This window comes from Labeo rohita, chromosome 16 (assembly GCF_022985175.1).
Source record: "Labeo rohita strain BAU-BD-2019 chromosome 16, IGBB_LRoh.1.0, whole genome shotgun sequence".
Classification (NCBI taxonomy): Eukaryota; Metazoa; Chordata; class Actinopteri; order Cypriniformes; family Cyprinidae; genus Labeo; species Labeo rohita.
Genome location: NC_066884.1, coordinates 29081374 through 29108032, shown reverse-complemented (window position 1 = coordinate 29108032; position 26659 = coordinate 29081374). Strand labels below are relative to the sequence as shown.

The following is a 26659-nucleotide window of genomic DNA, read 5'->3' as shown; positions in this document are numbered from 1 at the left end:
CATTTTGTTTCCTGCTCAGGTGGAGAAGATTCGCCAGGTGAAGGCAAAATCACTTTACCTGCAGGTTGAGAAACTACACCAGAATCTTACCAAGCTGGATAGTACTATCGCCACAGTGACGCAGGTTCTAGAAGAGGGCCGTAGCATAGATGTCCTGCTAGCACGAGAGCACATGTTAAATCAGCTACAGGAGCTCAAATCCCTCCGCTGCATCCTACAGCCTCAAGAAGATGATCGCATCATGTTCACCCCTCCAGACCAGGCTCTTCTGATTGCCATCAAGTCCATGGGCCTCATCAGCAGCGGAGCCTTCGCCACAGCTTCCAAAGCTCACGGTGAAGGCCTCAAGAGAGCGCTTCAAGGAAAGCTAGCTTCCTTTACCGTCGTAGGGTACGATCATGACGGCGAGCCTCGGTTGTCCGGTGGAGACAGCGTCTCGGTTGTGCTCATGAGTCCTGATGGTAATCTATCCAGCGCAGATGTTTCCGACCACCAAGATGGAACGTACACAGTCAGCTATCTGCCCAAGGGCGAGGGAGAGCATTTGCTCTCGGTGCTTGTGTGCAATCAGCACATTGAGGGAAGTCCTTTTAAGGTGATGGTCAAATCCGGTCGGAGTTACGGCGGTGTAGGCTTGCCCATTGCTACTTTTGGCGGAGAGGGCGATGGGGATGGGCAGCTGTGTCGGCCTTGGGGCATCTGCGTGGATAAGGAGGGCTACGTGGTGGTCGCTGACCGAAGCAACAACCGTGTGCAGATCTTTAAGCCTTGTGGTACATTCCACCACAAGTTTGGCACTTTGGGCTCACGACCGGGCCAATTTGACCGCCCCGCTGGGGTCGCCTGTGACAGCCAGAGGAGAATCATCGTGGCAGATAAGGACAATCACCGCATCCAGATCTTCACCTTTGATGGGCAGTTTCTTCTCAAGTTTGGTGAGAAGGGAACCAAAAATGGGCAGTTCAACTACCCATGGGATGTGGCCGTCAACTCCGAAGGGAAGATCCTGGTTTCGGATACACGCAACCACCGCGTGCAACTCTTTGGACCTGACGGGACTTTCCTCAACAAGTACGGATTCGAAGGTGCCCTCTGGAAGCATTTCGACTCGCCTCGCGGCGTGGCCTTCAATCAGGAAGGCCACCTCGTCGTGACCGACTTCAACAATCATCGGCTGCTTGTCATCAGGCCCGACTGCCAGTCGGCACGCTTCCTCGGGTCTGAGGGAACCGGAAACGGGCAGTTCTTACGACCTCAAGGCGTAGCGGTAGATCAGGAAGACCGTATTATCGTGGCCGACTCCCGCAACCATCGAATTCAGGTGTTCGAACCCAACGGCAACTTCTTATGCAAGTTTGGGACACACGGTAATGGCTTCGGGCAAATGGATCGCCCTTCGGGTATAGCGGTTACCCCAGATGGAATGATTGTGGCTGTGGACTTTGGAAACAACCGAATCCTCATGTTCTGACCTTTTAAGGTTTGAAATACAAAACTGTAGCTGTGGACAAATGGAAAAGGAGATTTTGCACATCTATCAGGAGCAAATGCAGTTTGATTTAGCGTAGTGAAAACAGTCAGATCATCTAACACCAAATGCTTGCCGTTACAGCACAGTTTTGACTGCTGCAAGCTAAGAGTGTTTTGCTCTTGGTATGTGTCTTCAGATTTTTTTTTTTTTTCCTTTTTTTTTCTCAGGGAATTTCTTGCATTCTTGAAATATTTTCTCTCTGCATTACACCTACCTCATCTAGCTTATGTATGAATGTACTCACGTTTGTGCAGAGACCTAGTCCGTGAAGTTTTATAAAGAAACGTCTACCTCAGTGTTTTGTTTTTTTTTTCTTCTTTTTTTCGTAGAATGTGAGGACAAGAAAAACTAAACAAAATGAAGCAATGTTTGGGTATTTGCACAGTTCGCACAATTTTTTCCTGATTGTTACTGTGCACAGAACGCAAGTTATATCCCTGAATGTTTCTCATAACGATTGATGCATGTTTTGGCAGAAACATTAGGATAACGTTTTGATATATCTACTGCTATGTTTTGCTCTTTGAATTATTGTGTACATTTTAAATCAGACTTCATCTTTATCTCATACCTCATCTAAACCTTATACCTCATTTACCGTATTATACCTCTAAGTCCATGAGCCTCATTACACATTTACCTCACTTTATGGTCTTTTTTTCATTTGAAAATTATGCAAGCAGTTACCAAAAATGTTGTAGAACTGATGAAAGAAACTGCTAAACTAGAAAAATGATCTGAATTTAGTAATTTAATAGGACCCTCATGATGTTATCAAGAGTTTTGCTCTGACTTTGAGAAATGCAACAAATAATTAATTTAAGTGCGTTATGATAAAAGAGTTAAAAGGAGGGTGTTCTTTGAAGATCTTCAGATCTATTTTATTTTGGGGGAGGGACAAATTAAAGAATGTAGACACTAAATGGAATATCTAAGTGTAAAAATGACCTAGCCCTTATATTTGTGTTTCTATAGTTTTGTTTTTCGTATTTCATACTTGATCGACACCACTGGCAACAAGGATATAATCCAGTTCCTCTCAGTCTAAGGATTTTTAAAAAAATATATTATTGTTTAAACATAGGATGTATATTGAGGCCAGGTTCATAAGAGTCTCATTATAAACAGCTGCATTAGATCACAAGTTGCTTTTTGTTGTTCTATTGATTACAGCATGGCCTACAGTGCTTCCTGTGCCCGTTTAAAGAAAGATCTCCAGGGAGACTATTCACTCTGTCAGTGTAACATCATTTGAAAACACTTAGAATCAATTGAGCCCAGTTTGAAATTGGATAGTTTGTGCCTGACTTGTGGGTAACCACTTTAAAGTGTTGTTTGCTTCTGTGTTCAATTGATTAAAAGAAAAAAGAGGAATCAAAGCATTTGGGGAAAGGAAAAAAAAAAAATATATAATTATAAAGCACTGGTATACAGCAGAACAAAAGCACATGGCTCTCCCATTATACTCTGCTTGAACTTCTTATGGAAGTTCTTTTATGACCGACAGGAATGTCGTGTCATAACTCAAAATATGCAGTTGGCAAAGAGGCAGTGAGAATCATTATTCACTAAAATAATTTTTTTTCTCTTTTTGGTATTAAGTGGCTGGTGGGAATATGTATGTTCCTGTTTTTGCAAGCATCATGTGTGTTTTTGGATATTTTGAAGTGGGTGAGCTTTATAGGAACTACTTTCTAAATGTGTGTGGTCCCACTTTGTTCCTACATATGTGTGGCAGGCCCATGCTTTCTGTTTTACACTTTAGGTAACATCAGAAAATTGTGGGAGAGCTGGACGACTATTGGAAATTGGTCATAATTTGCCCCGCCGTTTTCTTGTAGGCCGCAGTTATCTTGTGTCCCATCATGAGTATCAAAGTGCTTGCATGTAGTTACCTGTGCCTTTCGTGATGCTAGATAAATCGGATTTGAATGTCTTTGCCAAAGGGTGACTATAGAAAATAGGCATGTGCCAAAAATGATTCTGAAAGTCACGTTTGCGTTGAGCGTTTGCTTGCATTTATTATAAAGTGGATTTTCTTTATGTATATTACCTCATTGTAAGCAAAATATTGACTTCAAATTGTTGATCATCAGGCATATTTATGTTGGTGAGATGTTAATTATGATTATGCTGCGTTTTACGTGTGGCAAGAGTGGAAGGTAGGCGGTTAGGTTCATGAAAATTGATAGACATCTGCACATTAGATGATAACAGACGAATAAAAGGACCAGCATGGGTAACAAAAACCCGTTTGATGGATGTTAGGAGCTTATGCAATAAAGAATGAAAGATTTGCTGCTTCCACCAACACAGATCTTCCCTGTCTACTACAGTATTAATATCACATTTGATTTAATATTTAGCCCTGAATCCCTACTCTCTTTAAGAGGGAACTTTAAATGTATATTTTTGCATGCTGTAAAGGTCTTTGTAGACGGGTGGATGTAAAATAGATGTTGGAAAACAAGGGGAGGGATGATGATTAAAAAAAGTATAATGTACCAAAAAAAAAAAGAAATCGAATATCATTTGTTAGCTTGTGGTGAGTGGTTGACTATATGATTGTACTCTTTCTAGATAGCTTTACAGAGTAAGGTACCTCGTTGAGCTTCATTCGGATGCCTTACCACAGCTTCTTAGCTTTAGCTTTCGGAATCGAATCAGAACTGGAAAACTGCCAAAGACCTCGTTCAAATGAAACCTCAGTGTGCGGATGTATTTATAAATCCATTTTTCACGTTTGCTTGAAGATTTCTACATTTGACATTTTCAACAAGCTGTCGATATTTTAAACATAGAGGCGAAACGCTTGTAGAACACGTCCTTGGACGTTGGCTTTTGTGTGTAACACGAGTTTCTGAGCAGGTGCCCTGCAGGACCAAAGATGGAGAAATGTTTGAATCCAGCTCCCACAGTTCCCAATGAAACTGAACTAAAACTGTGTGGTGTTAGAGTTGTATTTGACAAAGGAATCTGGCGTTTGTGGGTTTTGAGGACCCAAGTGAGAAAAAGCCACTATGTAAAACCCCTTTAGCAGTGATTTGGACACGGATAAAAGTGTTAGAAGTTCTACTCTGAGAGACAATTCACTTTTTAGGACTGATACTGGTTCAATGGACACGAAAGTCAATGTTATCAAACTTAGTCGGTGTCTTTGAATTTCAGATCATTGCATTTTTTTTTTGTTCTCGTTTCTTCTTCTTTTTTTTTTTTTTTTTTTTCTTTTGGACCTCCGGTCTCTAATTGTACGGGTTTTGTCACCATTTCTGGTGTATTCCAGCTTATGACTTCTTCCTTACTGGGGAAAAACAGAAAATGTAAGTTCAGAATTGTGTGGTCATAGACCCTTTTATGATTGTATTATCTTATGGAAAAAAAGAGATGTGTATACACACATTAAAACAACTCAGGTAGCTTTGTAGAGATTTGAGATTTGATTAAAATTCAATATTTGTTTCCTACAGTTTGATAGTGAATCCTTTGTTAGTACCTCATGAGCTTTTGTGTGTTGTTGGTAAAAATGCTGTTATTTGAATTCCATGGGATCCTTTTTTTTTAACCATGTCACACTTAACAGTCAGTGAGGGGGGTGAACAGTTCATAACTTTTACTCCAGCGTGTCTCAGTTTTACATTCTTGACAAAGTCCCAATTTGATTTAATTAATTCAAACCTCATGTAACTAAAGGAACTGATGGATATATTATGATAAATGTGTTTCCATTCAAAGGCTGCTATAAAATTCATTGTCTTTTGATGATCAAAAATGCCTTAAACCTTGAAAAATTGGTTTTCAAGAAATTTGGGGGCAACAGGCTATCTCAAAATTAGAATTACAGTGATAACAGATATTTAAATACCATGTTCCAGCACTGAAATTTGATATTTACCTCAATACTTTCCAAACCCCTGAAGTCGTAGTGTTTTTATAAGGCTTGGCTGTGAGACAGGCTAAGCAAGAGGTGTGAGGAGATTCTGCTCCAAAGTTCTGACCCGGAATCAGTTTTGCCTTTTAAAATACAATGATTAGGGTAGAATCAAAGTAGCAAATGCTGATTCCAGGTCAGTTGTCTTCTCAGGTGGATGGTATTGGTTTAGGAGCCCTCCAAGAGGCCCACCACTCTCTCCATCTCATAACTGGCCATCCCACCATCTATCACCCCCTCAACCAAAGCAACAGAACAGTCATTTATTACCCTCTGAATAAGGCTGATGGGACTATATGAATTACTTAGTGGTCTGCAGTCTTGTTCTATTGTCTTTGTGGACTTTAAACATTTCCTATGCAGTGTTTTTTTTTTGTTTTTTTTAAATGTTTGTTTGTTTACAATTTAAATAAAGTTGTACCTCTTTGGATCCTGTATTTGTGGTGAGTGTTTTTACTTCATTAAAGTATAAGTAACATCTTAAAACTTTAATAGCATTCTAAAAACACCCCTCTTCAGATTGGGGTTCCTATCTTTTTGCTGTAAATCTTTTTTTTTTTTTTTGGTAAAGTAATTTTAAGAATAACTGTCAATATGCTTCAAGATGAACACTTACTGAACTGAAGCAGCTTATATTTACTTATCCAAATATCCATATTGTGTTATACACATTTATTTTCAATGCAAGTAGTAGATCCCACTATTTACATGACAAACTATCAGAATTTCAAACAAATATTAGCAACTGCACCAAATTGCAAATAATAAGGCATTAATCCAATTTCAAAGCAGTATATATATTCCTCACGGGAAGACCAGTAGCGGAATCCACTGGGATGAAGAAACAAGATGACAAAAAAGCTGACAAAATGAGCAAAACAAAACATGGATTTATAAATTAATTATATATAGTGAAAATGGTGAAAAGCATCACTTGTATTGAATACATCTACTGGGTATAAGAATTAATGGTTGTAGATGCTAACATCAAACTTCAATCAATTGTATTAAGCATGTCTCCTCTGTGTTTGAGTTACTGCCTATAATTAGGTCAGTGGTTCCCAAATCTGGTCTTTAAAAATAAGCTGGATACTGTTGCCCAGCTATTTCAAAGCAAACATATGCATGACCAATTTGAACTTGAATGTGCAAGGCTTCCAGTGTCTTCCACTTCCAATTATTCTAGCTGTACAAAAACAGTCTGTTACGCTGTTTGTTGCAAACCAGAATTTGTAATCATATTATTTTAATATATTATCAATCATAAACACTGAAATGTAGTTTACTGGTCTGTTTTTTTTTTTCTAGTTATTGACCTGTAGCGTAGTGAATTGGATGTCTTGCAAATTCACAGGAAACTTGCCTATGTGTTGAAAAGTAGTTTGGTATTGTTTGCGAACAATACTGATGCGGCCCACGCTGCTGGGGGTTGTGTTTAGACTACAATTGAGATCAAAACCTTGCAGAATCAACAAAATGTTAATTATTTTACCAAAATAAGAGGGATCATACAAAATGCATGCTATTTTGTATTTAGTACTGAGCTGAGTAAGATTTATGTTTCACATAAAGATGTTTAAATAGTCAACAAGAGAAAATAATTTATAAATAATTGTCTCCGTTCAAAAGTTTACATACACTTGATTCCTAATACTGTTACCTGATGAGTGATAGTTTGTCCTGAACAGTTCCCACAAATTCTTTGGTTTTTCAGCATTTTTGTGTATTTGAACCCTCTCAAACAATGATAGTGTGAAAAGACGGATCTCAAAATCATGCAGAGGACAACTGAGGGACTATATGAAACTATTACAGAAGGTTTAAATGCTCTCTGATGCTCTAGAAGGAAACACGATGCATTAAGAGCCAGGTGTGTAAACTTTCGAAGAGAATGGAGATGTGTACATTTTTTTTTAAATGTATTATTGACCTACAGAAGATGCTTACATGTTTCCCAGGAGACAAAGTAAGTTAAATCAATAAGTTAAATACTCTGATCTTCAAATTCAAAAAGTGTTTCCTTCCCCCAGTTTCCTTCTGGAGCATCAGCGAGCGTTTGAACCTTCTGTAATAGCTGCATATGAGTCCCTCAGTTGTCCTCAGTGTGAAAAGATGGATCTCAAAATCATACTGCCATTGTCGGAAAGGCTTCAAATACACAAAAATGCTGAAAAACGAATGAATTTGTGTAACCTGAAGGATTTTTCTGAAGAACAGCGGGCAGTTTAAACTGTTCAGGACAAACAAGGGGCTAATTGTGGACTATATGTGAAATATCTTATTCAGGTCCCTCTTATTTTGGTAAAATAATTAACATTTTGCAGATTCTGCAAGGTGTATGTAAACCTTTGACCCCAACTGCATGTAATACATGATACACACTATCCTCTCAAAACAAGACAACAAAAATAACAAGAATTTCAGACCATCTCTGAATCATTTTTTTTTTTTTTTTTTTCAGTTTCGCTTGAAATATGTCAGTCTTGACACTACACATTTTGTATTTCTCCTTAATGAAATGCAGATTGGCACTGTCATGTGACCTACGGGTGTGATTTCCCCCCATGAACTCAACTCAAAGATGGATTTGATTGTGATGAACAGTATTGTTATCTATCAGAATGTGCTACCACTGCTGTAGTTAAGGTTAGGAGTTAGTATTTGTTACAGCATTTAAGGACTTTGATTTGACCAGTGAAATATTTCTAATTGGTTGTGGGGCGGGGTTTGCATTTAAAGGGTTACTCCACCCCAAAATGAAATTTTTGTCATTAACCACTTACCCCTATGTCGTTCCAAACACGTAAAAGCTTTGTTTGTCTTCGGAACACAATTTAAGATATTTTGGAGGCTTGTGACTGTCCCATTGACTGCCAGGTAAATACCACTGTCAAGACCCAGAAAAGTATGAAAGGCATCGTCAAAACAGTCCATCTGCCATCAGTGGTTCAATCTGAATTTTATGAAGCAACGAGAATACATTTTGTACGCAAAGAAAATAAAAAATAACAACTTTATTCAACAATGGCGCCATTTTGGAGAATATCCGCTGCTGTTCTCTGTCAGCCGCACCATATGTCTATGAGCCGCACCACACAGATTGTCTTCTACGTTCATACGCTTTGATTTGAACGAAAACAGTGTATCCGTGTGGTGGGGCCGACACAGAACAGCGTACGCCAAAATTTTGGCACCATTACGCCAAAATGGTGCTACGGTGACCCAGATGAGACGAATTGTTGAATAAAGTCATTATTTTTATTTTCTTTGTGTACAAAAAGTATTCTCGTTGCTTCATAAAATTCAGATTGAACCACTGATGGCAGATGGACTATTTTGAGTATGTCTTTCATACTTTTCAGGGTATTTACCTGAGAGTCAATGGGACTGTCTCAAGCCTCCTGGTTTCATCCAAAATATCTTAAATTGTGTTCTGAAGACAAAGAAGCTTTTACAGGTTTTGAACAACATTGGGGTAAGTGATTAATGACAAAATTTTCATTCTGGGGTGGAGTAACCCTTTAACTGGTTTGGGGAGAAAGAAGACACCATGCACACTATGGGGTCAGTTAGTGATGTTTCCAAGTCTTTTTTTTTTTTTTTTTTTTTTTTTTTTTTTTAATGAATACCCTGAAGTCACACAAATTAATTTCACTTGCTGCTTATGACCAGTTTTACAACAGAGTAATAAATACAGATTCTGTTCCTCGTATCTCAGAGCTTTCTTAGTTCTGAATGATGGTGGAGCATTTCACTGACAGCAATACAGTAATACAGCAGTACAATACAGCAATTCATCACTGACACCCTTCCAGCTCGTGATTGATGTGAGCAACCTCGGGATGCTGTATACGTTCATTTGACGACTGGAGGGGAGGCATTTGAGCCCATATGTCAGATCTGTAGCTCTTATATTATTTTACCTTAATGAAAGAGACTGCAAAAAATGATCTTTTCTCTGATAAGTGCTTAAAGACAAGGTTATGGTAACTGCTTCCTAAATCACTCGGTGAAATATTTGTCATCCTGTTTAAAGAGTACTATCACAAGGAGTCTTTGTTTTGTCTAAATTACTTAACAAAAGCCTCTTAAGGCCACCAGTGCTGTTTGAGGAATGGGCGTCCCTGCATACCAGCGGGTCAAAGGTCAGAGCAGGGCGGGGCGTAGCCCAGAAGGTCAGCTTGAGCCTGCAGGAAAATGTTTGTTGTCTGGCAGATGGGACCGACTCGGGTGTAAACAGTGATAAGAGGGGGGTTAAATTGGACTGGAATGTTTAAATCAAAGAAAAATACTAATTTGCGGTTTGTTTGTCAGTCCATTCCAGTTTATATGTATGATCCAGTGTATTCTTTGGCAGCTTTTAGTAAGTGAAATTAAAGTGAATTTAAAACAAATTCACGAATTTACAGATTACCTCTAAAATTCTTTCTTTTGTTAGCCAAAGACCAGGGTTAACCAAGAAACATTTGTCTATAGCAGGGGTTCCCAAACAAATGTGTCAGCCAAACTAATATGAAGTTAATATGTCAATTTATCTTTATTATTGCAATTTAAAAAAACAGTTTTCTATTTTAATATACTTTAAAAATATAATTTATTCCTGTGAAGCAAAGCTAAATTTTCAGCATCTTAACTCCAGTTTTTAGTGTCACATGATCACAGAAATTATTCTAATATTCTGATTTATAATCAATGTTGGAAACAGCTCTGCTGCTTAAGAATCCTGAAAAAGTATAACAGGTCCCAAATAAATAAATATTTATGTGGGAGCTGTTATACTTTTTCAAGATTATTTCATAGATAAAAAGTTGAAAAGAACAGTATTTATTCAAAATATAAATTTTGTACACTACTATTCAAAAGTTTTTTTTAAAGAAATTAATTTTATTCAGCAAGGATGTGTTAAATTGGCAAAAAGTGATGGAAAAGACTTCTATTTTGAATAAATGCTGTTATTTTAAATTTTTTAATTCATCAAAGAATCAAAAAAAAAGTATCACAGGTTCAACTATTTCAACAGTGATAAAAAAAATCAGCATTTAATTTAGGATCATGTGACACTGAAGTAATGGCTGATTGGCTGATGCCACAGTAATGGCTGATTCAGCACTGCCTCACAGAAATAAATTATATTATAAAGTATATTAAAATAGAAAACTAATATGAGAAATTGCAATAATATTTTATAACATAACTTTTTTTTCTATTTTTGATCAAATAAATACAGCCTTGATGAGAAGAAGAGACTCCATTAAAAAAAATTAAAAACAAATAATATATATATATATATATATATATACACACACACACACACACACACACACACATATACATATACATATATATATATATATATATATATATATATTTAAAAAAAAAAAAACCCTAATATTACAAATTGCAATAATATTCCACAATATTACTTTTTTCTGGATTTTTGATTTTTTGATCAAATAAATACAGCCTTCCATTAAAAAATAAATAAATAAATAAATAAATAAATAAATAAATAAATAAATATTTGCAATTTGCAATATAACATTTCATATGAAAATATATCATTTCTTATATCGGGCAAATTTGTATACATTGGTACCTTTTCGTACTATCAGCTTACACCCCAGTGATGGTTATGTTTAGGGGTGGGGTTAGATGGCATTTAATGCTTATTTTTTTCATAAATATTTTACATTTTCATATTCACATTACTCACATTATCTTCCATTTAATTTAATTTTTAGCTTTTCATCAACTTTAGGAAACCCAGACCTAGTCCAGCTGTGTTTTTTTGTAGGGCAGCATGCTTTACATCTATATTATACATTCGCAACCGCTCCTAGAGGTCGTCCACCTACAAAATCCCAATTTAACCTTCATGCATGAAAAAGCATGGCTATGAATAAACTCACTTACTCGGCTGTATATATTATAAGAGACCAACAGTTGACTTCTGAAATTTGTGTGCATTGGTGTTATTTCCTTGTACATGTGTTTTTCCAAAAATAGACAAAATGTGATTTTACAAACATGACCTCTTGGGGAACAAGGGCTGCATTTGGCACTAGCGTCAGATGGCTGAAAAAAATCCCATAAAGGCTAAAAAAAAGAGCTCTTTTTTTCTCCAAGGCATCATTGACAGCACATCAGATCGGTGCAACAATGGGGAGAGATGTGGGTGGAAAAAGAGTGGGTGTGGGGGCAAGAGATTTAGCATAAGAAAGACCCAGCATGAGAAAGGTGATGGGCCACCCTGAGGAAAAAGGGCAAAAAGAGGAGAGACCACACATGAAAGAAAGCCGACATCTGTCCACCCACGCCAAGAGACGAGCTTTCACAAATCAGGACATTTATTTGAGTCTTATGCACCAGTAGTGAAGAAATCAAGTTATACAACGGAGATATTTAAAAGCTACATTTTAAAGAGTTTTTCTGCCACAGCCGACGTCAGACAAGTGTCCATGATTGTATGCAAATGAGATCCGAACAGTGACCTTTGGTCCATTGATTTCTGACAACCACATGATCTCTCTCATCACGATATAAGGGCTCCATGCAGATTTTCAATCTTACTTTCCAGGAATAATTTACTCATAATCTGTATAATTTCATATGGCAGTATGTCACTGACCGCATAAATGTCACACCACTAATAAGTGTAAATAAAATTTATTTATAATTTCATAGACCCCAAAACACAGACATATTTAACAGACTGCGACAGACAACCGTTTCTTCCTTGCTTTCTTTTTTTCCCCCATCCATCCTGAGTTGCTGCAGCCTCATAAATAAAATAAAAAATGTGTTTGTACATGTTTTTGGGGTTTGTAAAAGTGGAATCACTTGCGCTGCACTTGTGTAAAGGAGGAAGGGGTCTGTATGGGCTGTACAGGCTGGGATGACTGGAAGGGAAATGGTTTCTTACGGAGGTCAGGGGAGGAGGCGGGCTTGACAGACGGGAGGAGCTGGTTCCGTTTGATGATCTGTAGGGCCAGCTGTGTGTTTCCTGCGGAAGCAACAATCACAGTTTTAAAAGATTACTCAAAAAAATAAATCGCTCTGAAGTGACAAATGATTCCAGGTGAGGAAAGGTGACTGGCCACCCTCTGAAAAAATATAGTGACATTTCCCAGCAGGCACTGTGTAATTACATTCTCAGTATGTGACTCACCGTTCTGCAGTTCTAAGTAAACGCCCAGTAAAATGGCTTCTGGAGGAATCTCCTTAGTGTTCACCATTGAAGCAGCCTTGTAGACAAATCAGAAACAAATGTTTTGAAGAACAAATGGGTTGGCATTGTCATTTTAAGTACTACATGGACATTAAAATTTGACAGTTTCACATGAGGAGTGTTTACCTGATGAAGGCACTTGCGGGCTTTCTCGTACTCACTCCTCAAGCAATACGCACTGCCCAGGTTGAAGAGCATTGTGGCCCGGGCAGAACTTACTGAGCTAGGGTAACATAAAGGCGTCTGCTTCCCTGCTGCAACACAAACCAAAATTAAATAAAGAAAGACATTTGTAATAAATAAAACAACTTATTAAATATGTACGTGTTTCTAAAAAAAAAAAAAAAAAAAAAAAATATATATATATATATATATATATATATATATATATATACACACACACACACACACACACACACACATTCATGTTTTTAAAAAAATATCATGAACTCTTAATTTATTTTTTTTTAAAGTCTTTCTGCAAATATTTAGATTTTTACAACATTACACAGAATTAAGAATTTCTCTTCTGCTCACCAAGCCTGCATGTATTTGATCCAAAATACAGCAAATGCAGTAATGTTTTTGCTTTTTAAAAAACTGCTTTCTATTTGAATATATTTTAAAATGTAATTTATTCCTGTGATCAAAGCTAAATTTTCAGCATCATTACTCCAGTCTTTAGTACATAATCCTTTAGAAATCATTCTAATATGCTGATTTGCTGTTCAAGGAACATTTATTGTTGTTGTTATTATTATTACAATATTTAAAGCAGTTGAATACATTTTTTCAAGATTCTTTTGATGAATAGAAAGATCCATTTACCTGTAAGAAAAATCTTCTGTAACATTATACACTTCACCATTCAAAAGAGTGTAGTTAGTGTATATATATATATATATATATATATATATATATACATATAAAATAATATATATATATATATATATATACATATAAAATAATACTTATATTTAGCAAGGATTTAGCAAAAATGATGATAAAGACATTTATAATGTTAAAAAAGATTTCTATTTCAGATAAACGCTGTTCTTCTTTCAATTCAAAGAAATCTGAAAAACAAGAGCTGTTTTCAACATAATAATAATTATAATAATACTTTTTTGTGCAGCAAATCATAATATTAGAATGATTTCTGAAGGATCATGTGGCTGGAGTGGTGATGCTAAAATTCAGCTTTGAAATCACAGAAATAAATTATATTTTTAAAATATATTCAAACAGAAAACAGTTTAGCTAGTACTTTAGCTAGTAAAAATATTTTAAAAATCTACTGTTTTTGCTGTACTTTGGATCAAATATATAAATAAAATAGAAAAAACACTAATCCTTGTTTATATAAATAATCATTAAAAAAAGATTATACCAAGGTTGTCTTTTCAAAAATTTTAGCCTTTTCATTATATATATAAATTTTTTTTAATTTAAAAAAAAATATATATATACATTTTTACTTTAAATCCCCTAAAAATATTACAATTAATTTTCATTCAGAAATGTACAAACATGTTCATCACATTAGAGGAATTATCTCATTTAATAAATAAATCCATCCATCTAATAAATACATTTTCAATAGTAATAAAAATAACTTACAGGACTCCACAGGCTCCAGATCTCCTTTATCAGAACCTGTAAATAACAACACAGACCCACGTCAGTATTCGTACATCACATCCATTGACATCTGTATGTTTTGATTATTTTCATGTTTTTGTACCTTGGTCTTGTTCGCTGGATGACACACCTAACGAGACATCAGTAACATTCTCTGGGTTGAGATGTGCAATGGCATCAGAGATTCTGTCCAGAGAGATCAGGGCTTCAGCAGCATATAGGTGACCCAGGAACCTGAGAACACAAGTACAATACAACTCATCAAAAATTGAGCTGAATACATTATTTAAAACCACTTCCCGAGACAAAGACTAAAGCTAAACTGACTGCTTTACATTGTGTATTGCCCACTTAGGCTCAGCTTCATCTGTGTCTGGGAAACCTAGCTAAAATAAAACCCAATCTGGAATTCCAGCACATTTATAAACTAGCATCTGATTTTTAGGTGAAACACATTTAGGTTTACAAAAAATAAGGAATCTCAAAACTTTTTTGTTTGTTGTTTTTCCCCAAGGACAGAGAAGTGATCAGGCATAGGTAAGACTTTTTGTTTAAACGTTGATCCCATCACTCAGGATTGCCCATTTTAGGAGGGCAAATATTTGCTAAATGTTGGGAGTGTTGCAAGTGCAGAACCCATAAAAGATGTAAATTAGCCAGAAGAAGAGAGACAGACTCACTTGAGTGATCCTGACAGCTTTGTCTGATGCAGAAGCTTTTCTGCATGGTTAAGAGCCATTAAGTTGTCCCCAAGAGCAAGAGCCACATATGCACTGCAGGCTAGAATTGAGCACCTGTGAAGAGAGAGACCAGAGAGAAGCAAGCAGATGAAACCATTTTCAACACAAGGACAAAACGATTCCATGGTTTTAGGTGACTCTTCATAGGCCTTATTAAAAAGAGAGAGAAACACTCTTTGTGTGAATCAGTGTACAGCAGCCATAACAAACCCAACCACAGGAAATGTGTCAACTGCCTCACAAATTCCCAAATCATTCAGAGATGAGATCAGTAAAACACATTCAGAGGTAGTAAGGGTACTGGTATGTTTTTAAAATCTAATTTTAAGACTGCACATGCAAATAAAATTAGCACTTTTATACATTTGGAACAAACCCATACAATCTCAAAATAAATGTATAAGATATTTTACAGAAAGTTACTTATTTCAGACTTTCAACATCTGAAATGTGCTGTGACTTAAATAGCAATATACAAATTTATGTCTAGCACATGAAACATGCACACATTTGGATTTGTGTCGGGAGGTTTTTAAATACCTTTAATTTAAATTTACTACATATTTGTAAACGTTTCATTTTATTTACCAATATTTTACATTATTTTTTCAATGTAATATTACACTGGCACATGTTTATTTCAGTATATACTGTACATTTGCACCAGTGTGATTTGATATAATAAGCTAATCTGCAGTGTGACTACATGATGGCAGATTTTAAAATCTGATAATTGGTAATATTTATATTTATATACTGCCTTTCAAAAGTTTGGGATCAGTTTTATTTATTTTAAAAAGTTGCTTATACTCATTGAGGCTGCATTTATTTGATAAAAATCCAGAAAAACAGTAATAGTGTAAAATATTATTTCAATGTAAAATAACTGTGTTCTATGTGAAAATATTTTAAAATGTAATTTATTCCTGTGATGCAAAGCTGATTCATCAGCATCATTACTCCAGTCTTCAGTGTCACATGATCCTTCAGAAATCATTCTAATATGCTGATTTACTATCAATGTTGACAGTTGTGCCGCTTATTATTTTGTTGGAATCTGTGATACTTTTTCCCAGGATTCTTAGTAAATAAAAAGTTCAAAAGAACAGAATTATTAATATAAACTGATATTTAAAAGTTTATGTTCAGTAATTTTTTTTTTTTTGAAAGAAATCAATACTTTTATTTACCAAAGATATGTTAAACTGATTTAAAAAAAAAAAGTGATCGCAAAGACTGTTAGAAAAAAATTCTATTGTAAATAGATGCTGTGTTTTTATTTATTTATTTATTTATTTATTTTACTTTTTATTCATGGATCCTGGAAAAACAAAACCAAAACAAAAAAAAACCTACATTGATAATAAAAGTAATAAATCAACATATTAGAATGATTTCTGGAGGATCATGTGACACTGAAGACCGGATTAATGGCTGATGAAAATTCTGGAATAAACTAATATTTTACTGTTTATTCTGTATTCTTGATCAAGGACTGCTGAGTTTTAGGCAATTTTGCTTGCAGAATGAAGGAACGTCCAGACGAGATTTATTTTCCATAATAGTCCTTTTGTTTGCCATTTGTTTAGCTTATTAAATTCAGTCTTGATGTGGACAGGCCATAACAATTGTGGCCGCACATGAACTTGCGTATTAAAACGTACTTCAAAGAAAAATGTTATGAAAATAATCTTTGCCAAGTTTCCTAAATGCCAATCTTCGTTACAAATACCACATAAGAGGGTAAAAATGGGTATAAGAAAAGAGGGGGAAAACAGAGAAATGCTCAGCGCTCTGAGTGGCTGCCTGTGACACAATAGCCCACAGGATTCCAGGAAGAGCCCTTTGAGTAAATGGTGCCTGGGCTCGTAAAAGTGTCAGTGTATCAGGGTGTCAGTGCAGGGTCAACACAATCCACACACCACACCCCTTCCCTTCACAGGGAACCACGTCCGGCCAGCCCTCTGGAGCAGACTGTCCCGCTGGATCAAAGATGAGGGGGAAGGGGAGAGAGTGGGATGGAGGTGGGGTAGAGAGTCTAATCAATTCCTGAGGCAAAAGTAATGTGAGAGTGAATGGTGAAGTGGGTGCATAAAATAAGAGAGGGGTGTATAGTGGACTAACCAGGGGAGGGTTATTCACAATTACAGAGCATTAAAGGTAAGCCTGAAGCAACGCTTATTGCCAGAAGCCTAACAGGGACAGTTTAACTGGCTTTTCTTTAATTGCCACTTTGCAATTAGCAAGTGTTGCAATCTATGTTGTTAATACAGACTTAAATGTACTGAATGGATTTAGCAAAGACCGTTTGCCATTCTGATATCTTGCTTATTCAAGTAAATCTATTTCTAAACTATTATGAGTAAATTAGTAAAGGGATCTTAAAAGTGGAATGAAGGTCCACATATGTTGGTTATATTTGTAATAGTATAAGACCATTTGTGACTAAATCTGTCACAATAAGCAGTATACACAGCCTGAAATACTGCACAATGCTCTTTTTGACCAGTGTGATAAATAAAGCTGTCAGTTCCTTTTGGCTCATAATTTAAGCAAAAATATAAGCAAAAGTTAAGATTAGAAAAAAAATAACAATTAACAAGGTCATTTGACAAATGAAGTATACTACTGCTTGAAAGAATGTGACCCTGGACCACAAAACCTGTCATAAGGGTCAATTTTTTTAAATTGAGATTTATATATAATCTAAAATCTGAAAAAAATAAGCTTTCCATTTATGCAAAGTTTGTTAGGATAAGACGATAATTGTTCAAAGTACAACTATTTAAAAATCTGAAATATGAGGGTGCAAGAAAATCTAAATATTGAGAAAATCGCCTTTAAAGTTTTTCTAAAGATTATCTTAAGTTCTTAGCAATGAATATTACTAATCAAAAATTACGTTTTGATATATTTAAGATAGGAAACTTACAAAATATCTTCATAGAACATGATCTTTACTTAATATCCTAATGATTTTTGGCATAAAAGAAAAAAACGATAATTTTGACACATACAATGTGTTTTTGGCTATTGTGACTTAAGACTGGTTTTGTGGTCCAGGGTTACAAATGTATATTGCATTCTGCTTTACATACTACTTTTAATATATAAAGGTCATTCTATAATTGTGGGTACATCTCATGTCCGTGAAGTGTATTTTTAATACATTTTCATCAAAATAAAGCCTAATTTAAAGCTAATTTTCTAGTACACAATTATATTTTCCCCAATCACACTACTGTATGTTAAAAAAGCCATATCTTTTGTTCAAAAATTATGTTTATATCACATACAGCCCTGGTATTCAGCTGTCCGGTTTTGTAAAGTTGCTCATTCTACTCTGCATTTAAGCATGAAAATTACCTCAAATATAAATTAATTTCATAGTTTTGCTTTCAGTTAAATTAGGTTATCAAGACATTTGGTGTGCGCTTCAAAAATAATAAGTGTTTATTGTGATATAACTTGTTATATATGTGTCTGAAAAAACATTATCAACTAAGTTACCCCCCTCAAAAAGGAATGGTTTGTCCCATTCTCACATCATTTACACAGTATGATGATATTTTCTCTAGAAGCACAAAGATGAAACATTAAAAGTTATTTATGTTCTCTCTCTTTCCCCTAATATTGGTTAAACTAGCAAGCCTGTGTCAAGAGTGGATTAATTGACTGTCAACAGTGTTACACAAGTATTATTGCTGCAAATATTAACAAGACAACTGAACTAAAACGTATGTTTTGTTTATAAAACATATTTCTAAACATACCATATGCTCAGTAGTTCTAGGCTTCCATGTTGAGTATAGGCTCAAAATACTAAAAATGTCAACTAAGTTACCTGTCAACTGTGTTACCCAGTAAAGATAACATGGTGAAGAGTACCAAACATAGATGGTATTTTATGCACATATACCTACAGATCACCTTTATTTATATAGCACTTTATAGAATATAGATTCAACGCAGCTATGCAAGGTCATGTTTGGGTTTTTGGGAAAAAGAAAAACTTTTTCTTCACATTGTCAACTTCTCAATGTACCCCTAATTACAGAATGACCTATAAATATAATAAATAATAAATATAATAAATACTGAACATATTTCTCAAGAGTCAGGCCTATGAGGTGTATAAAAAAAGGAAGCTTTCAGGATTTAAATGTGGGCCGATGGAGGATTCAGCTTTCTGAGCTGGAAAGTGCCCCCTTGAGGATCATAGGAAACAGACTGCAAAAAGTGATTTACTCGCTCAATATTTTTCTTGTTGTCCAGTACAAATATCTAAACATTCAGAAATAAGGAAACATTTACTTAAGAGTCAAAATGACAGACCTTATGTTTTCTGAAAAATTTATCAAAATGAAATGATTTTAAACTTAAAATAAGAAAAAAAAAAATCTTGGATAAGTTAAAAAGCTTAATTTAAATGATAAGAATGTTTATTTTTATTCTTGTTTCAAGCATAAACATCAGTTAATAAACACCAGTTTTAAAATGGCATTTTAAAACTAAAATGATTCTCATCTACGCTGCCATTTTTACTGCATTTCGGAAACTCCATCCACACTACACAACCGAAAATGCATGTCACATGAGCATGATGTTATTGTTTATATGGAGAATGCGGGCAGCCATGCCATCATTTTTGAAAGTCTTTATTTTGGTCTGTTTACACCGAAACGCAAACCCACAGTTTTCTGCAGCGTTTTCAAAATGGTCAGTTTTCGAGGTTTCGAAAAACGCCGGAGTAGTGTAAACAACAGGTATAACCTTAGCAAAAGTTATGCGTTTTAAAATGAAAACGCACTAGTGTAAACAGGGCTTTAATATCTTACGTCACTTTGCTTCTGAAGTAAATGTGCTTTTTTTTTGATTTAGGAATGTTTATTTGTACTAGAAAACTGTGTATGAAAGTGTACCGGACAACAACATCAGCCACCAAATAGGCTGAGCCAGATCAAATGTTAAAACTGTCATTCAAAGCCTTTTCATGCCAATTTTATGATATGAGAGAAACTAATTCTCCTGTAATCTCACCTGAGATTCTCCACCTCCTGCTTTCTCAAGGGTGATGAGGGGGCAGCAGGAATGAACTTGTCTCCCTCTTGAGTCTTCCCACTGTCAGTCAAAGGAAAATTCTGACATTACCAGATTATCTTAAAATAGCATCAAATGGTGAAAAGAGTGTTCTTTAATGTGTTCAGCAAATTCAATCTAAATTGGAATCTGTTATTGTCAGCAATTGTGCTGCATGCATGTATGTGCATGTACCTGCAGACATCGCTAGTTTCGCTGCCGCTTTCTGTGCTGCCTGACTGACTGCAGCTCTTGGAGCCATTGTCAGGTTTGCTATCGTGCTGTTGGTGCTCTGGGAGCAGGAGCAAAGCGTTACGCAGACAGATCGCTGCAAACTCCATACTGGCCACAGGGATTGCTGCTGACTGGCCCTCACTGCATACAAACACATGTGTCCAATCCATTTTAGTGCATTAGAAAGACTTTTTAAGAGGATTTTAATAAACATGAAACCTAAAAGGCATGATACAGCTTTGTAAGAAATCACTTGATAACTTTAAATGCAACTTCTATGAAGAAAAGAAACATGATGACACCTTCTGGAGACACCGTGACATTACAGCATTTTCAGCAATTTGAAAACTAATTACACTGCTCCAACCAGGCAGATAATGTCACACCGCTTCTTTTCTAACACTATTGTTAACTAGAAAATGTCAGTGCTCATTAGGTTGAATCACTCCTCCTCACCTGTAGATAGTGTTTTGTGTGGACTGTGATGCTAAAACAATCTTGCGATGATAGCCCTGCCCAACAACAGCCTGCACAATGCCCTTTTTACTGGGTAAACCTTTTGTCTCCTGCTCCGAGCTCTGAAGGAAACAAAAAAAAGAGGACATAAATAAATGCATCACAAATCTGAAATAATTACACTGTAAACTGTTTTGGTGTGGATAAATTATTCGCCAATATTTTATAAAACAAATAGACAATCATTCAAAAGTTTGGGGTCAATAAGATTTGTTAAATAATTAAAAAAAAAATTTGAACTGTTTTATATTCAAATATTTTTTAAGATGTTACTGCTGTGGCAGCAAAGCTAAAACAGAAATCATTCTAATAAGCTGATTCGATGTTCAGGTAATATTTCTTATCATCAGTGTTGAAAACTGTCGAGCTGTTTAATATTTTTTGGAAATCATGACATTTTTTTCCTCAGGATTAGGCGATGGGATTCTTTTAGTAACTAACTGAACAAAGTATTAATTTTCTTATTTAAAAAAATCTTACTGACCCCAATCTTTAATTCTAAAATGTAAATACACGTGGATTAACGTCTGTACCCCTTTATTAGCTGTGATGCAGCATTCTGCAAGTCTGAGCCAGAGTCGAGGGTTGGAGTGATACACCTGCACCGCCTCCATCAGACACTCAAATGCTGCCAGCGGTCGACCAATATGAAGTAACTGAATCCCACAGTTATATAGCAGCTCATAGCGCTTATTAGCTAACAGAGCACACATGGGGATGCCAGTGAACTTCTTAGCTGCTGTGAGGAAAAAAATAATAATAAAACAATGTTAATAAACAAGGCTGCAAAATATCAATACCTTAAAGAGTTTGCAAAAATAAGCACCCCACACTGAGACATTTTGAATGATCTGACATGCAAAAGGTCCTCATTTGTCTTACCCTGGCCATTGCTGCCATCACCAAGCTGGGCGCATACGTGGTCATTTTCTTGAAGTGCCTTTTTAAAGTAAAAAAGACCCAGGTTGTGCTTCCCCATGGCAAAATGGATACAACCCAGATTATTCCAGAACATACACCTCACACATTCACCTTCAAAGGGGAAAAAAAGACAAATCTGTGTAAAAATATTCCAGGAAAGAAAATCCAGAACCTTTTGACCGGAACATTTCAAGTGACTTGTTTCATTAAAAACCCTATTCACTAATCAAATGCAAATCAAATGCATGATTTTGCACACCTGGTAACAATTCTTGGAATTAAACAAATATGTCAGATAAAAGCAAAAAAGAAATGTGTTGAGAACCAGTCCTAAGTCGCTGGGGTATATTTGTAGCAATAGCCAAAAATACACTGTATGTATATATATCATTTTCTATGAAGATATTTTGTAAAATTTCCACCGTAAATATTTAAAAACTTAATTTTTTATTAGTAATATGCATTGTTAAGAACTTTATTTGGACAATTTTAAAGGTTATTTATTCGGATTTAAGATTTAACTTTGAAAAATTGACCCTTCTGACTGGTTTTGTGATCCTGGGTCACATATAGGTGATTTTTAATTTTGTACCTGTTTTCAAGGGTCCTGGATGCTCTGCGATATTTGAACTGTTGAGGAGCTTCACAGCTTTACGATAATTTCCCCTCAAATACTCAAAATTACTCTTCAGGAAGAGTGAGGGTGCAGACTGAGGGAGAAATGTGTAAACATAACACTCAGCGAACAAAAGCTACATTACAATTGTATAACGTGCAGGCATAGCTGATCAACATTTACAGCATGTATGTAATGTTTTAATCAGTTGGTTATGATTTTACTCACATTTCCAGATGTGTTCATCACAGACTTGATTTCCCGTTTACAGGCCTTCAGCGACTTCATCTGGATATAGGCTCGTACTTTATACTGCACACACACATATCCCAAACAGCTCAATTTTAGACAAAATGTTGTTGTTCATGGAAGCTGATCAGCATACATTGAAGCATTTTTGATTCAGAGTTTGCATGCTGAATTTAATTAGGAACTAATTAACAGTGCAATGCTATTGGAAAACTTAATTATTACATTTTTAATCTGAGTACTTTATATTGGCAACGGGCCTCAAACAAGTGAACATTTATTATGCTCACTCCTCTCACCTGGTGCATTTTTGATTTAGCTGCCTCGATCATAGCTGTGAACTCTGCTTTCAGAGCTGCGGATTCCTTATTTGTGCTGTTGGAGCTCTGTAAATGACACATGATCCATAAAGTTAAAAAATCTGGAGCAACAACTCTCAATTTATCATCTTACAAAAAAGGGCATGGTCTGGTGAGCTACAGCCACAGGCCCAAACACTCACATGTTACAAACATTGACTGATAATTTAAAATGCTTTCTATCACTTTGGCAGACCAATTTAAGGCACATATAGTTTATACATATACATATTATACATGTACATTTAATATGTTGCTGTTAAAAAAATTTGAAAGCAGTAAGATTTATATCTGAAAGAAATGAGTTCATGTATTAAGCAAGGATGCATTAAATTGATCGGTAACACTTTAGATTAGGGAACACTATTCCCTATTCACAACTAGCTTCTTATTAGCATGCATATTACTAGCATATTGGCTGTTTATTAGTACTTAAAAGCCCATATTAATGCCTTATTCTGCATGACCATATAAACAAAATAAATAAATGTTAACACTGACAGTAGAGATGGAAAAAAAACTACATTTAAAATTCTATTAAAATAGAAACCAGTTACAATATTATAGGTTAACTGTTTGTTTGATCAAAAAAAGTAGCCATAGATATATTTTATATTTTAAAAATAACTAAATTAATCCATTAATTTAAAACAAAAAAATCTTGAATTTGGTACATTACATAGCATTCTCATGGTAAATAATGCTAATTGAGATATCTCTATAACAATACACCATTTTTATAAACCGCTGTTATAGTGATAACTCTACAACAATATACTGTTAAGAGAGCGATTTAGCAGTGGTTAAAATGCACTTTGTAGAAGGTTTTTTTTTTTATAATTTATGTAATAACATCTGTACTAACTTAAAAAAATATATATACTAGCGAGACAGGGAGAAACAATTAAAAATAAAAATGATTGGGAAAAGCCATATCACTCTCACCTCTCCTTTGCCATTTTTACTGTTCCCATCCTTGACAGTGAGCTTCTCCAGCACAGCCAACAGGTGCAGTGCCTTCTCTGGCTGGAAGGTGAGCAGGTATAGATCCACCAACAAGAAACAAACGGCCTGAGCAAACTTTTCTTCTAGGACAGAGAAACCCATCAAGCCATGCCACACAGTTGCACCAGACCAGCTAAAAAACACTTAATGCTTTTGCTGCTAGTCCAAGTGCAATAATTTAAAAAAACCTTACTGCTCAACTCTCAACTGTACAATAACAGTTTTCATTTGGATTCTGAAACATACCAAAAGGTTCAAGAAACTGGTAGAGCTTCTCCCCGATGGATATAGCTTCTGAATACTGTCGCATGTGATAATGGATCACTGCTTGATTGTAGTAGAGGATACTGTTCTCAACATCATCTAAACCATCAATATCCTCCACAGCTGTGTGCATCTGCAAACAACGATCAGTCAGCATCATCTAATGACAAGGCTTATACTAATGATGTAATATATAATATCAAACCTGATTCTTCAAGGTCATTAAAGTCTGCTTCAAGGTGCTGGTTGTTGTCTGCCCACTTTTATAAAACTCAGTGATCGCTTTATTCATTGTAATCTTGTAGTCTTCTTTGTTAAGCTCCTGAAGGCTGTCAAGGTGTTTCAGGGACTCGTCATAGCTTCCAGCCTAAATAGACATCATTTTATAATGTCAACAATGACCTCTGGAAACACCAATGGATTTAATCGCCTGCTCAGATTAAAGTTATTTACCTTAAAGGCCTCAAAAGCATTGGTTGCCATCTCTTTCTCTTGATCTGAGACCCCAGGGGATGAAACGCTGTCATGTTTCATGTCACCAGCTTGATCTTGAGAAGGAAAAGATGCAGTTAAATGACAGATGTTTGACTTAAATCAAGCAGTACCTACTGACAGCATTAACCACCATATATGACTGAAAACCACACCTTTGACATATTTAAACTTTCATAACAAATATACTTTATACTTTGATTTCTGTAATTGAAGCTAAAAAGAAAATGAATTCATCTAACTGTCAAAAAACTAAAATCTTAATATGTTCAAAAGCATTTCTTATAGCATAAACAACTTACACAAACAATGTATTGCATATTCAAACAGTATCAGGCCAGTTCATTCATCGCAGTTAGCTATCTATTTAGCTATCCTAACTCATTATTACCCTTTATTATACACATGTTTAACCTAAAGATTAATGTATACGAATAAAAATACTAAACAAATATTTGTTGTTGACAAATCCTCAGTTTACATTGCCGGTGGCGCTCAATAACAGCTGCAGTGTTTATCAGACTGACTGAATAATACACACTCCGCTCACCTGAGCCTGTTTCAGCCATTCCTTCAAATGTATGGACGTTAAGTTACTTTTACAACGGGTAAAGATGTAAGTTAATTTCACTATTTGAATATACAGACAGAAAAGTAGAAGGTGTGTCTCTTCACTGCAGATTCAGAATTCCGCCATGAATATTACCCACAACCGCCGCGCGAGTGTTTTTTTTAAACCAGCCATTAATGTATGCGATCACCACCTATCGGGTTGGAGGATGAACTGCACCTGATTGTTGCTCAACGCTTAACCTTTTCTATGGCAAAATAATACTAACCATAAATGGTCTTTACAAAAGAAGTTAGAGGAATCTCTTACTTTTTTTTTTTCATTGCTAGGTTATGTACACAACAAAGACTCAAGTCATCTCAATCAAAAAACGTGAAAGAGTTGGAAGTGAGCCTATACATTTTTGTTTATGGATGGAAAAAATTGCAAATAAAATTGTAAAAAGTTGAACATATATTCTTTAGATTTGTCGGCAGTGTCAGTATAATAATAAACAGTGTTGGGAAGGTTACTTCGGAAATGTAATAGGTTACAGATTACAGTTTACTTGATTTAAAATGTAATAAGTAGTGTAACTTTTCAATTACTTTATTAAAGTAATGTAACTTATTACTTTTACTTACTTTTTGATTACTTTTCTAAATTTCTAGTATTTTCAACTGTTAATCATTTTGAAACATTTAAACCAGGCAGAGTTAACTTTACAGTAGCACTTAACACTGATTACTGTCAGACTTTCAAAATCCTTTATCACTTGAATTAAGATTATAATAAGTAAGGGATAATATACATCTGGCTGGATGTACATTATCCCACTTATTACACAGCTGTTTGATAGATTATTTAGACGTTTCATGTCAAAATAATTACGAAACACTGATCTGAGTTGAAATATCTGAAGCTTCCATGAAGAAATCAGTTGCTAGCAAACGGCAAGTTCAAACTAGACATTTTAGGGATACAGTGCAGTCACACCACTTTTCTTACACAACATTTCACCACATAAATAATTAAGTAGTAGTACTAGTTCATTAGTTATCTTATAATTCATTACAGCGTACAAAAAAAAAAAAAAAAAAAAAAAAATGGCAGCAGCTGCGTTTGTATGAAACAAAAGAGTCCACGATACCAGGATGACAGAATCAGGAAATTGTCTACATAATATTGAATTAAGCTTTAATATTTCATTAGCTAACCAAACGCAATGCTTCCGCCAAGAAAAACTATCAAGCATATAGCACTGATTTAAGTTGCCCCGAATGAGTCTGAGTTATTAGTTTTTACC

General features: G+C 35.3%; 2 protein-coding genes across 6 annotated transcripts in view; one reads left to right on the top strand and one right to left on the bottom strand.

Annotated features, from left to right (window-relative positions):
* The window catches only part of trim71 (tripartite motif containing 71, E3 ubiquitin protein ligase), a 31215-nt gene extending 25321 nt beyond the window's left edge, over nucleotides 1-5894 (top strand). The window contains exon 4 of the mRNA XM_051131373.1: nucleotides 20-5894. Within this exon, the coding sequence (XP_050987330.1) occupies nucleotides 20-1471 (1452 nt within the window). The 3' untranslated portion in view covers nucleotides 1472-5894. The remainder of the gene's footprint in view (nucleotides 1-19) is intronic.
* A 6353-nt stretch (nucleotides 5895-12247) lies between these two features.
* On the bottom strand, nucleotides 12248-25510 carry cnot10 (CCR4-NOT transcription complex, subunit 10). Of its 5 annotated transcripts, none has more exons than XM_051132324.1 (19): nucleotides 25354-25510; nucleotides 24765-24859; nucleotides 24517-24678; nucleotides 24294-24444; nucleotides 23988-24130; nucleotides 22983-23069; nucleotides 22663-22746; nucleotides 22411-22528; nucleotides 21780-21929; nucleotides 21431-21636; nucleotides 20838-20959; nucleotides 20343-20522; nucleotides 20109-20189; nucleotides 15009-15122; nucleotides 14432-14562; nucleotides 14308-14343; nucleotides 12814-12941; nucleotides 12628-12703; nucleotides 12248-12462 (listed from the first exon to the last, which is right to left on the bottom strand). In XM_051132324.1, the coding sequence occupies exons 1-19, from the start codon at nucleotides 25370-25372 to the stop codon at nucleotides 12296-12298; spliced, it is 2250 nt and encodes a 749-aa protein (XP_050988281.1). In that variant the 5' UTR covers nucleotides 25373-25510; the 3' UTR covers nucleotides 12248-12295. The 5 variants fall into 5 exon arrangements, with proteins under 5 accessions (XP_050988281.1, XP_050988284.1, XP_050988282.1 ...); XM_051132327.1 differs by having other exon boundaries at nucleotides 12814-12938; XM_051132325.1 differs by having other exon boundaries at nucleotides 21431-21633.
* Nucleotides 25511-26659: the final 1149 nt, after the last annotated feature.